This window comes from Mus caroli, chromosome 1, assembly GCF_900094665.2.
Source record: "Mus caroli chromosome 1, CAROLI_EIJ_v1.1, whole genome shotgun sequence".
In the NCBI taxonomy this organism is placed as follows: Eukaryota; Metazoa; Chordata; class Mammalia; order Rodentia; family Muridae; genus Mus; species Mus caroli.
This window is the reverse complement of record NC_034570.1, coordinates 80,335,146-80,349,306: the sequence shown is the minus strand read 5'-3', so window position 1 is coordinate 80,349,306 and position 14,161 is coordinate 80,335,146. Positions and strand designations below refer to the sequence as shown.

The 14,161-nt window shown below is 45.1% G+C and overlaps 1 protein-coding gene across 2 annotated transcripts in view; it reads right to left on the bottom strand.

Moving 5' to 3' along the window:
• The window catches only part of Dgkd (diacylglycerol kinase delta), an 89,281-nt gene extending 75,342 nt beyond the window's left edge, over window positions 1-13,939 (bottom strand). For both annotated transcript variants that reach the window (XM_021157517.2, XM_021157525.2), the window contains exon 1: window positions 13,774-13,939. In XM_021157517.2, coding sequence (XP_021013176.1) covers window positions 13,774-13,929 — 156 coding nt within the window. In that variant the 5' untranslated portion in view covers window positions 13,930-13,939. The remainder of the gene's footprint in view (window positions 1-13,773) is intronic.
• Window positions 13,940-14,161: the final 222 nt, after the last annotated feature.

Sequence of the window (14,161 nt, the reverse complement as noted above, 5' to 3'; positions counted from 1 at the left end):
GCTCCTGCTTTCTGACCTGCTTGAGTTCCAGTCCTGACTTCCTTTGGTGATGAACAGCAGTATGGAAGTGTAAGCCGAATAAACCCTTTCTTCCCCAACTTGCTTCTTGGTCATGATGTTTGTGCAGGAATAGAAACCCTGACTAAGACAATGACTATAGAACTAGTAGGGAATGTGACAGAGCAAAACAATACAGAGGTTCCTCCATCTTGCATTCTTCTTGCTGAGGCCATTTTAGATTTAACTGAGCCCTGAAGAAAATTACCCAGCTCTACTCTAGGAACCTAAGGCCAAGCTGCCCCAGCTAACTGCTTATTTTAGCTTCTGTTAAATTGCCTGCCTGTGCAAACCTTCCCCTGCAGCTGCTGAGTGAGATACCAGGATGTGGTTTTGCCTTTAAAAAACCCCTTACTCTAAACACTCAATGCTACTCTTGGGTCCCGAATATCTGATTGTAATTTTAGAAAGCTGGAATAAAGACTTTCAATTGGCTATAAACTGCATCTGATGGTATCTCTGGTGGGTCCCCTGTTACACTGGATTCAGTGTGCTTTAATCTACCAGGTCTGGCTGTGTTTTAGAATGTTCCAAAGAAGAGAATGAATAAAGGTCTCTCTCCATATCCCACATCAGGACTATAACACCCTCTACAGACATACACTCACTACCAGGCTCCACTCATCACCCAGACCTTCACTGAAGGACAGCACCCTTTTTCTCTAGGATAAAATAACACGTGTCCCTATGAGAAAAATGCAGGGAAACAGTTTACTAACAATACTTCAAATTCATACACATACACACACCAGGAGCCCCATATCATTTTCCCTCCAAATGCTGTTGTTTAGCTAAAACCCACTCAATAATGTATTGACTTTGCCTTGCTGTTCCCCAACAGCACAAAGCACTGTCCCATTCCAGCCTTCCTCGGTCACCTGCACAGAAGGCTGCACTAGGCTACACCTACTCTGGCTACTCAGTCACTTGTTCTGTTGCTTCTAGCTGTGTGACTGGAGCCAGGTGTCCCAATACCCTCACAACCTTCACAGAGCTGTGAAGGTGAAATCAGTACACAACACACAGAGACAGAGACAGAGCATGTGTGCGTGTGTGTGAGGGAGGGAGGGAGGGAGGGAGGGAGGGAGGGAGGGAAGGAAAGAGAGACAGACAGACAGAGAGAGAGAACACGCAATCACACAGGCCAACACTTAGTACCAGTCAGCTATATCTTTGACTCACTGATAATCAACTGAGGTCTGATGAATTGTTTTTTTAAAATGTTTATTTTCTTTTTAATTGTATGTATGTTTGTGTCTGTGTATGGGTTTATACACATGCCTGTAGATGATAGACGTGTCAGGTCTCCTGGAGCTACAGTAACAGGCAGTAGTTGTGAGGCACCTGATATGTGTCCTGAGGAAAATATGTAACCCTCAACCATTTCTAAAGCCCTTGACATCTTTTTGTTGTTAGTTTTTTGTTTGTCTGAAACAGGGTCCCACTACATAGACTAAGCTAGTCCTGAACTCAGGGAGATCTGCCTGCCTCTGTCTCCCAAGGGTTAGAGCTAAAGATGTGTGCTGCCACACCCAGCTTAATATGAAGCTATTTGCAACTTTGGTTGATTTGGTCTGGTTTGACATTAGAGATAGGGCGCATAATTTCACATATGCTGAGCAAGCACACATTTCATAACCTTGACAACCTTGGGTTCTATTTGTCCACTCATAGCATGAAAGCATCCAGCCATTCACAGAAAAGAAACCAATAGCACTCCCAAAGGACCTTTACTCAACACATTTTATAAAGATCTCAAGAGCAAACAGGACTAAAAGTGGAAATGAGGGAGAGGGCACATCCCTAGGTCTAACAACATCAATGTTATTTCAAACTTTAAACAGGCAAAAGTTGGGTCAAGCATCTATTCTTAGAGTTCAAAGGGTAAGGGCAGAAATGTCCTTCTAAATATTTTGACTATTGAGTAAGTCAAACCATTAATCCCAGCACTTGGGAGTACAAAACAGGAGGATTACTAGTTCGAGGCCAACCTGAGCTACATAATGAGTTCTAGGACAACCTGAGCTATAGATCAAGACTGTCACAACACCACTACCACCACCAAAAAACCTCTCTATTTGTCAGCCTAATTCAATGTCACTCAAGAGGTGGACCCAGGGAAATGATCAAGAGAGCCCAGCTGAGCCACACAGTGAGACCCTATACCAAAACAAAACAAGCAAACAATAACCTCCAAGTGTCAAGACAACAAATTCTTCCTAGAAAACACTCTCACTGGCACACTGAACTTGAGACTGCAGCTGGAGAGCTGTAACAGCTGAATAAGCCATGGACTTTACTTCACACCAGATTTAAAAACATAACTGCAAACAGTCCATATGTAAGAGCTACAACAATAAAGCTTCAGACGTCCATAGGACTCAATGGTTTCTTAAAACATAACACCGAAAGAACAAGCAACAAAAGAAAAAAATGAGACTTCTCTAAAATCAAAACCTTATGTAGGGCTGGAGAGATGGCTCAGTGGTTAGGAGCACTGGCTGTGCTTCTGGAGGACCCAGGTTCAATTCCCAGCATCCACGTGACTATGAAATTAATTATTATAGAAAACAGAAAGCTGTTTTAGAAAATGCATGCTGTTGGGTTTAAGAGTGACTCAGGAGTAGACAGCTTGCCAAACATGAGAGAGACCCTGGGTTACATTTGAGGATGATAGGGAAGGGTGTGGGGGAGAGGAAACAGGGATGGGGGAAGAGGAGAGAAAAAGGCAAGAGGAGAGAGAGGGGAAATGTGTACATGTGCTTCTCTTCGTTAGTAAGATTCAGGAAGACACTGCCTTTATAAAAGAAAGAAAGTTCATCATTTTTCAAAAGACAGGGAACATCAAATGAGAACAGGATAAAATTTAAAAGACAGCAAGCTAATATAACGGCCAAGATTAGGAAAAAAGAAGCAGAATTCATCACATGGCAGCAGAATTAAAACCCAAGTCGAAGGGCTAATGAGGAAAATGTACAATAAACAAAGGTATCAGTTGTAGTATAAAACAAAATTGAGGCTCCCTAAAGACTGCAGGTTAAATCAAGAGAGGAGGCATAACCATGCAAGGTCCAGGGATACAGTGGTATGAACTCAGACCATCCAGCATACAAACAGTAAGAACTGTAGAAACAATACAAGGAGATCAACGAGGGACTCAGGAGAATGCTGCCAGACTCTTCCCAGTGCAAACTCAATCCAGTGCAGAAAGGGTAAGAAAGGCCCACAAGCCTTAAGTGCCAGGACCATTAGGAACTCCTGTCCTGAGCACAGGAGGGAAGATGTACAATGTCATACACCAGCACACCACCTCCACTACAAGGAATGCACCTTGCCACAAATTTGAACTCAAGATGACAGATGGCAAGCCTGCTAAGATCACTCAGAAATAAAAAAGATAATAATGAGAGCATCAAAATCAACAACTGCCAACCTGGTCTACGTAGCAAGTTCTGGAGGGTCAGGGCTACATAATAGAGAACACTGTATTTAAAAAAGGAGAAAGAAAAAGAAAAGAATATCACCTGTCAAGTCAGAAACACAGCTCAGTGAATAAACTGAGCTTATGGTGGAGGGAGAACACCAGCTACCAACAGTCATCTTCTAACTCACACATGAGCCTGTGCACACATACACATAATAAGTAAAATTTCTAAATAAAAAGCAGCTAGGTATGGTGATGCATACCTTTGATCTCAGTGCTCAGGGGACAGCGACAAGCAGATCTCTGTGAGTTCAAAGTCACCTGGTCTATGTAGTGAGTTCCAAGCTAGCCAGAGGTTTACAATGAAACCCCATCTCAAAATCAAAACTTAATAAAATTGTAAAGCAAAAACCATGACTGGCAAGATGTCACATGCCTATACTCCTAACATTTAGGACACTAAAGCAGAAGGACCTCAAGTTTGAGGCCAGCCTGGACTGCATACATGGTGAGAATCTGCAGAAAGAGGGGATAGGGGAGGCAACAGCAACACAAATGTGGAACAAGTGACAGAACAGAGGACTCTCCATTTTACACACTCAGACACACTTAAAGGCTAAAACCTGGTATGTGAAAGCTGGAAAATAACATTTGTACAATGCCTGGGAAGCACCACTTAGAGAACTTGCTAATTTGAAAGGTCCACATCTCCATGAAAACATCTAGTGATGACATCTGAGAGACTAGATGGCAGACGTAGCTTCAGCTGGGCTACAAGACAGTTCAGAGTTTCCCACAATCAAAGGTTCCCCAAATGCCAGCCTGAATATTAAGGAGTCTTAGAGACCTCTCACTTCCAGGTTATAGGAAACAAAGGATAAAAGAACAATGTGAAAACACCCATAAGGAAGCAATCAGACAGAGATCTTACAAGACAGCTGCCCTTACCTCTTCAGCATTTACTGTCATGGGGGTGTTGGGGGCATAAAACACACTTGGGTTCAATCAGGAAAGTGCAAAAATGATCTGGATGTCTGAGGATAGTGTGTTAACCATGTTTCAGTGCAAAGACCTGATGTGTTAGAGGGAAAGCTATGGTGTTTCAGTGTCTGCTGAGGTGTTTAGGAATGGCCCACAGACCAAGTCACTCACCTTCCCCAGCCCTCACTGAGCGCCTCTCCTTCTCTCCCCACCTTTCTTCCCTGCCCCTCCTCCTGGCTGACAGCCTAATCCACTGTCACACTTGCCTCTAGGCTGGGATAAATCACCCCTATAGTTGCCACATGGTGATTTGGAGCTGGGTGGAGAGGAGGGTAAGGCTTAATCCAGGATAGCACACAGGGTTGGAGGTGATCAGAGCTAATTCCCCAAACTGGTCCTGATTCACTCTGAGGCATCTGCCTCAGAAAAAGTCCCCCATGCCTCATAAGAGTCATCAACCTCCTCTTCCCCAGCACCCATACCAAGCCAGCAGAGTCCCCTCTTACCTCTCTCTCAACCCAGCTAGCTCCATCCACCCTGTCACAGGCTGCCATCATCCCTACCCTGGGGATTGGCAGCATCCTCTCAAGCAACCATGACACCGCTGGAGCCATTTTGTTAATCTGGATCCTATTATCAGACTTCTTATCTCTTAAGTGGGTTCCAACACAGCTCTCCAGTCTTACCCCTGTACCTATTTTCAGCTGAAAGTCCCCTCCTGCCATAGCACTGCTGCAGACTTTTATCAGCCTCCTCCCCTCTCTCTTCCCTTCCCTTTACACAAGCTGTTCCATTTTCTTTGGATTCGATGGATTGCTCCTCAAATTTCATGGATTTCCAACATGTCTTCTTTTCTAGTGTCCACTGTGATTCGTGGGAATTTTCCTCTAGATGTGACTCTGCTATATGCTATCAATGTTGTGCTTGCTTGGTTGGCTGGTTGGCTGGTTGAGTTGGTTTGGGTTTTTGTTAGTTTGGTTGTTTGGCTGGTTGTTAGTTGATTTGGGACTCTATTTTTAAAGGTTTCAATCTGTAGCCCCATTTGTCCTCAAACTCACACCCCTGCCTCAGCCTCCTGAGTGTTAGAATTACAGCTACATATACACATACATATATTGCTATCATTCAACTCAAAAAGTATTTCTAGCTTTCTTTGATCCATAAAGTACTTAGAAATTGACTCTTACATTTCCAGATACACTCTCAGGATTTCTTTGTATTAATGCATGTCTTATTTAATTCCACTGCTATCAAAAAACATACTCTGTTGCGTTCTTGTGAACACTGCTGAAACTTCCCTTGTAGCCAGCACATGAGGAATTTTGACAAGTTCATCTATACATTTGAGAACTAAGTTCTGTGATTATTAGGTATAATAGTCTATCCATGTGCCATGTTGTTTAATTCTGCTACACTTGTACATTCTTTTCCAGGACTACTTTGCCTTAATACCACCTGAGACACATACATTAAATTACTCCACTATGAAGCTGTGTGCAGTTATACACACCTGAAATTCCAGCACTCAGGAGGCTGAGGTAGTTGGACTGCTGTGAATTTGAGGCCAACAAGAGCTACATAATAAGACACTTCCTCAAAAAAGTAAATCCTATTATTTAGGGAGGAAGAAGGGGGTGTTGTTATTGATATTGATTTCAAACAAGGTCTCAAATATCCCAGGCTAGTCTCAAACTCATCATGCAGCAGTGGGTGACAGTGAACTTCTGACCTTCCCGCCTCTTCCTCTCAAGGAAGTGCTATGGGTGGTGAGCCACCATCTTGTGGGAATTTGAGATTCCTGTTATATTTGTGTTAATTTTTCTTTTATATCACTTTAAGATATATTACTAGGTACTTAAAAGTTTCTTACAAGTTTTTAATTATTCAAACCTTTTATAAACTCATTTATCAGTATAATACCTTTAGTTAAGATAACTTTGGCTTTGGCCTACTTTGGATATTAACGCTAACACATCAATTTTTTGGTTAGTCTTTGCATTACTCTCTCCATTCCTTTATTTTCAATCACTTTACATCTGTGTTTTAAATGTGTCATTTTATTTTTTTGTTTTTTTTGTTTTGTTTTGTTTTTTAGAGACAGGGTTTCTCTGTGTAGCCCTGGCTGTCCTGGAACTCACTCTGTAGACCAGGCTGGCCTCGAACTCAGAAATCCGCCTGCCTCTGCCTCCCAAGTGCTGGGATTAAAGGTGTGCACCACCACAGCCCGGCAAATGTGTCATTTAAGTAACTTAGATTAATTAGTTTACATACTCTCTCTTAGCTGGAACTTAAATCCACTTAGAGTTGTGTGGAGCTGGGCTAGGCGAGAGAGTACTTACTCTGCTTCTGTGATGAGTCCCTCCTGCTCTCTCACATCCATCACAGCTGATGGACACACTGGGACTTTAGACTCCTGACTTACTGCTTGCTTGCTTTTTGCCCCACCTGTTCAGTATCCCTTTTTCTCTCTTTTCCTGCCTTCTTTCCTAGAATTTATTATATCACTTTCCAGTCCTTGACTTACATACAGCATCACACAGTCCATGGCTATTTTAGAGCTACAACACAGATTAGGACTCTTATCCTTAGCTAGTTTAACATTCTATAACTTTAAAAAAAAAAAAAGGATAGTTTTACAGTTTACCTTTTTGACTTTCATGACATTATTGTGTTTAATTCTGTATGTTTTTTAAACCAAAGTCAGAGTTAATACTCACAGCCAAGAACCACCTGGTCTTTTTCACACACACCTGCACATTGCTCTTTATCCCTTCCAACAATTCTAACCTTTCACTTGAAATCATTTCCCTTTATATAAAGCAAACAAACAAACAATCCTTAAATGTCTCCTTCTTCAACACACTGTTTACTTGGGTGCATAGTACTTGGGGCTAGCTCATTGCTAGGGGATGGTTTTGCTTCATAAAGAATCCTTGGAGTCAGCTTCTTCCAGTACTTAAATTTCAACTGACTTCTGGGTCCTATGCTTTTTTGTTAAGAACACCACTATTAACCTCACTCGCCAGAGAGGTTTCTCTCTAACAATGATTTCTGATCACTACACCTTTCACCACTGCATATGGAGTGCCCTGTGTGTGCCTTTCATGTGGACAGTGCCTTCTATTGGCTACAGGATGGCCTCAATTAACAGTTACCCCTTCAAGTCCTGTTTCTGCTCAAGTCTGTCTCCTCTCATGACAGTCAAACATATGTCAGACCTTCTTCAGATGTTTCCCTTTTTAAAATTATATTTATATATTTGTTTTAAGTATATTTATATATTTATTTGGAGGGGGAAAGTTTGTGCTGTGATATGCATGTGGAGGTTAGAGGGCAACTTCCTAGAATTGGTTCTTTCCTTTCACAACGTGGGGCTTATTGAATTCAGGTTATTGGGCTTGGTGGCAAGCTCCCTTTTCCTCTTAGCTATCTCACCAGCCCCAGATATTTCTATATTTCATGTCCTTGTGTCTATTTCCTTTGTACTACAGTTTTACGTGAAGCACTCCACAACAAAAGTCAGCCCCCAGCCCCTTCAGTGTCAGCCCTACTATACCCTGTGCTAACATCCTGGACCTCTGGAACAAAGCCCTATAGCCTACAAGACTAAAAAGATGGAAAGTTTATTGTCACAGTGCAGAAAGCCAGGTCTGAAATGCAGGGATCAGTAGAGCTACCTCTCTTCTGCTGGTCCCACTGGCAATTCCAAGCTCCCTAGGCACTGTGGGGTTTATGGCTGTGACAGTATCCAGCTGTTTCTGTTTGTTTGTTTGTTTAAGGGGTTCCTTGTGTGGAAGTCAAGAGGACTGTCCTGTAGAAGTAGTTTAAGGGGTTCCTTGTGTGGAAGTCAGAGGACTGTCCTGTAGAAGAGTTTTTTGCTTCAACCTTTATGTGGGTTCTAGAGATCAAACAGGTTGCCAGGTTTACACAGCAAGTGCTTTATTTGCTGAGCCATCTTGCTGGCCCCAGTACCCAGCTGTTTATACATTACCTTTTCCTCTGAGTCTTTGGGTCCAAAGTTTCTCTTATAAAGACACCAGACATCAGAGTTCACCCTGAATTCAAGATCCTTAGCTAATTGCAAAGATTCTATAAGGTCATGTCTGAGGTTTGGGTCAGATCAGATTTGGGGAAGACACCATGCCCACTACAGACCCCAGTCCTAATTCCAAAGGCAAATGCAATTCCAATGTCACATTCACATTCATCAAGGGTCATGGTCCTCTCTGTAGCCTAGCCAGTGTCTCACATCAGACCCTGCCACTTAGCACTGCACTCACCAGTGTGGCTCAGTCTCTCTGCTCCCCTCTGACCTCTCTTCTCACACTTTGCCAAGGTCACTTCCTCAAGCAGTCCTTGGCAGCTCTCCCTGTGTTTAGGTGAGTCTCACCCTGATGTCCTCTCAAAGCACCCTGGTCTCATTAACATCACCTCTTCTTGTTAACCTCATGGCTGTCCTGCCTACGGGCTCCTGACTAGACTCCTGCCTAACCTCCCTGAAAGTTACTGCTGTTCAAGAAAACACCAAGTGCCTGGCATAACACTTAACATGTCAAGACCTGGAATCCTTGCTAAGATCAACCAAAACAGCTTGGGATGGCAGCTATCATTTTCTGGGTTTGAACCTTGCTGAGGATTCCATTGATGGGAGGCAGTTTCTCCATCTAAGTAGGGGTAACTGCTCTCGTAGGGACAGGACCCCTATTTATGTGATGTTATACATAGTAAAGTCTGTGGAAGACTTGAACATATATTTATAGGGGCTGCAAGGGTAGTTCAATGGTACAGCACTTGCCTAGCCCACATAAGGATCTGGCTTCATCTCTTATTTAGCACAGGAAAAAGAAAAAGAAGGGGGAAAAAAATCTTATGCCACTTCACACCTACTAGATCAGCCATAATAAAAAAGATGGTGAATATGACAAGGATGCAGAGACCTGGAGCTGCTCACACACTGAGGCCAGGACTTGTGAGACAGCCCAGCAGGTCCTCAAAATGTTCAACAGTGTTTCCATAAAGCTCAAAAATTTTAGCCGGGCGGTGGTGGCGCACGCCTTTAATCCCAGCACTTGGAAGGCAGAGGTAGGCGGATTTCCGATTTCCAGGCCAGCCTGGTCTACAAAGTGAGTTCCAGGACAGCCAGGGCTATACAGAGAAAAAAAATTTTTTTTACTCCTAGGTATGTGTGTGTGTCTGTGTCTGTGTATGTATGTATGTATGTATGTGTGTATATATGTATGAAAATGCGTCTATACAAACATGTAAACAAATACTCACAGGAGAGTTATTAGAAAGGCCAAAAAGCAGAAGTAATCCCATTAACTGATAAATGTACAAAATGAAGCCTATTTCTACAGCAGAATACTAATAAAAAGGAATGTGGTATTGACACACAATATAACTTGGAGGAATCCTGAAAATATACCGAATGTAAGTATAATGATACAGTATATATGTGAGTATTCCAATGAAACTCATCACTTTATAGGCTAATTTTTAAATTTAAATATGCTTAATGAAAAAAAAAAAACCACAAAAGACAGCATATTTAGTATCCAGTTCCAAAAACTAAACAACATGGGCAAGCACAGAGACAGAAATTACATGAGCAGTTGCCTAGGGTTGAGGGAGCTGAGAGGAACCAGTGATGAAAAGTTCTAAAATTGGCTGTGGTGACGCTTGCACAACTGTGAACATGCCAAAAGCCATCCAACTGTAGAGTCTTTGTTTTGTTTTCTAAAACCAGATCCTGTTAATATAGCCTAGGCTATTCCATACTCTCCTGCCTCATCCTCCACACCACCTGGGATTAGAAATACCACTATACCCAGGCAAACCACTGCTTACATGAGGAAATCAAATGACACGTGAACTATAGTCCCTTTTTTCTTTTATTTTTTCTTTTATTTTTTCTTTTATTTTTTCTTTTATTTTTTCTTTTATTTTTTCTTTTATTTTTTGAGACAGAGCCTTGTACCCTGGGCTAGTTTCCAAAGGCGACCCTAAACTCCTGATTCTTCTGCTCCTATCTCTGGCTGGGGTTACAGACATGCCCCATCACACTGGCTTCACACATGCTAGAGAAGCACTCTACCCACTGAGCTACTTTCCTAGCCATAGTTGTGTTTCATAAACCTGAGCTTTTCAAGTCTTTTTAAAACTTGAAGGCTGGGGATGTGGCTCAGCTGGTAGACAATTTATCTAGCATTGAGGCCCTGAATTCAATTTTCAGGATTGTAAAAACTAGGCATGGTAGGGGTATAGCATACACTCAGGAGGTAGGGCATATAGCATATACTCAGGAGGTAGGGCATATAGCATACACTCAGGAGGTAGGGCATATAGCATATACTCAGGAGGTAGGACATATAGCATATACTTAGGAGGTAGGATATATAGCATATACTCAGGAGGTAGGACAAAAGATCAAAAGGTCAAGGTCGTGCTCAGCTGCACTGCAAGTTCAAGGCCAGCCTGGACTACATGAAACCATTTCCCTCCAAACACTAAAATAAAAAATAAAACTTGATCCCTTTACTTACTTTCTGTTACTTTTCATTTCACAAAGGAAAAAAAAAAAAAACACTTTACATTTGACATCAAAAATATAAACATTTCTTCAGGGTGTGGTGGCTCATGACTTTTATTCCAACACTTGGGAGGTAGAGGCAGGCAGATCTCTGAGTTTGAGGCCGGCCTGGTTTATAAAATGAGTTCCAGGTCAGTTGAGACTACACAGAGAAATCCTGTCTCAAAAAAAGAAAACTTAAAAAGACAAAAAAAATACAAACATTTCTATACTCAAATAAAAAAAAAGTTAACTTTTAAAAAAACTTATAACAAAATTCTATCTTAAATAACAGCTTCAAAGAGTTACACTGCTCTTTTCTCAGATTTCAAAATACACTCCAAAGTGCTAATGCACACACTGCTCAGCGAACTAGCTGTCTCTCTTTCTACTACCCCAACTGTCATCATTGTGTACTGTTGTCAGAAAACACAAATAGAGCCATGTGGTTGCTGGGGGCAGTTTCAACTGCAAAGAATTCAAAGGGGGGTTGGGGAGACACCAATCAAACATGTCATAAATGGCCACCCCAGATCTGCTCCACACATCTAATTTTCAGGGGAGGCTTAGAGAAAACTTTCAGAACCCCTTGTGACCAGAAGTACATGAGCTTGGTGAGGTTTCTGTCTCTACAGGACCACCCTAGGGTCTTGGTTCTCAAAGCATGATTCCTGGACAACAGCAGCAACTTTGGGAGCCTGTTAAAAATATACTAAGGCCCCACCCAGTCCTTCTCAACCAGCATCAGACTTAATAGGATCCCCAGGGGATGTGTCTGCACTCTGAAATCTGAGGACCACTACCAATTCTCTCCTAAATTATGATGTCTAAAGGCTACAGTAGATTAATGTGTTTAAAGACCTGCCATACATCCAGCTCTGACCCATCCTCAGTCCTGTGTTTTCAAACTGCAGAGGGGGTGACCCTTACAGGCAGGATTCCCAGGCAAAGGATTAGTATATATGGAGCAGCAGCTCTCCCCCGCTCCCCCGCCCCAAGAGCTCTGACAGATGGGACTCCTCTGACCCAGTTTCTGGAGGGGCCCACTGGCCCTGGAGTCTGATGTGGTCTTCTCCCTTTGACCTTTTCCCCCACCCCTGGGTGGTAGCAGTGGCTTCCTGCTGATTGCCTCATCTCTGAACTGCCTCAATGCAGCTTCCTCTCTGTTCTTCAGCACCTGTGTCACAGCGCCCCTGCACTAAGCTCCTCTGGTCAAACACTAAGAGTGGGTTCTGATCACACACCATTTGGAACTTAGCATTATATGCCACACACATATTACCAGGAAATTTTTGTGAATGGTCTCTCTGCTACAAAGGGGAGTTATTGCACACAGTAAACTTATTTCCCACTTCTTAACAAGCTCTAGCAACCCAGAAGAAAAATCAGCCTTGAGCTATCTGTACAGCAGATGTGAATGTATTCAGAACACAAGTCCTCGGGTGTATTTTTAACACCACAACTGTCACTCCCACCAACAACAACAACCAGAACAGCTGGTATAGCAGCTATTGTTTTTGTCCAGAGGAAAGGCAGGGAGACACCTCCTGACCAATAAAACTCTGGACTCAATGTAATCTCGGAGGAGTCCACCGTCCCCACCGCGATCCTGGCCTTCACTCGCCATTCCCCTCAGTCACAGGGTCTGATCTGCCTCACACCACTACCTATCTTAAGGTCCAAGCACTAGGAAAGGGCATTCCCATTAGTATCAAGGCTCCTTAAACTTGTTCCTGGGGCTGTAACTGTTATAGCTAGAATAACACAGGTGTTAGGTCCCGTGTGCTGAATGACTTGGGTTCCACACAACAAATGGACCACGTCAGCACCTAAATGACACCCCAATCCCCAACCCCGGGCAAGTAACAGAGGCTGGCAGATGATAAAGCAAGAAATGGTTTTTCCAGTAAAGGGTAACTAACTGGCCTGGGAGGAAAAGCGCACTGCAGCAGGATGAGCAAGCCCGTGCCAACCGGAACTGCCAGGGCTGCCCCACGGTGGCAACCTGCTAGCCACCACCTGTCCAGCCACCTGCCTGAGGAAGCCCTTCCAACAAGGAGGGTTCACCTGGGCAAGAAACCATACGCAGTTCTCAAGAGGAACCAGAAAGGGAAAGCAAAGGGTGCAACTTTATTCTTAGGGAAAGACAACAAAAAGACATGTGTCTCTGTGCGTGCACTGCATCCCGAGCGGCTGGAGTTCTCCACGGAGAGAGTTCTGTGCCCAGCGGGTGAGGAGTCCCGGCTTTCCCAAGGAGGGAGGAGGGTGAAAGGGAGGAAGGGAGGGAGGGAGAGAGGGAGAAGCGGCCACTACACGCGCATCCCTTCCCTTTCGGGACATAGGGGTGAGGACCCCGCAGCGGGCTGGGCAGTGGAGGGTGAGCCTGACACAGGTGAGTACGGGAAGCTGCACCCGGTGCTGAGACCTACAGACCCCCAGGCCTCGGGGAGCACGCGCCTGCGGCCCCCGCAGCGGTCCCCGCAGCGGCCCCAGCAGCACGCCGGGCCTCGGTCTCCTCAGCGGCGGCGCCCACCTGCGCCCAGTCCCCGCAGACCCGTCCCCGCGGCCCCGTCCTCGCGGCCCGGTCCCCGCGGTCCGTTAAGCCGCGGCGCGCTCGGCCCCGTAGCAGCGACCGCAGGACCTCGGGCCCGGCAGGGCCTGGGCGGCCGCTTGCACACGGTCACGGGCCTCGACAGGGACCGCGGCGTGAGGGGCGCGCGCCCGGCCGACGCCGCGGGCTCACCTTCTGCCGGATCTGGCCCGACGTGGACACCTTACGGATAAGCTTCTGCGGGGAGCCCGGCTCAGCCTCGGGTTCGCTGTCGGACGACTCCTCAGGCGGCGGCGGCGGAGGTGGCTGAGGCGGACCCGGCGGAGGGGCGCCCGCCGCCGCCGCCATGCTGCCCGGCCAGCGCGCGCGCCGCGGGGGGGCGGGGCGGGGCGGGGATGGGATGGGCCCAGCGCCTGGGGCGGAGCCTGGGCGGGGCGGGGCCTAGAGGCCGGCCGCCCTACCCCACCGCGCCCCCATAGGCAGTGGGCGCAGACGTAGGCTTGCCCGGCCCTTGTTGGGTTGTTTTGGCCTGACCCATCTCATTCCTTCTGATGTCTTCTGTCGTTTTCTTCTTGGAACA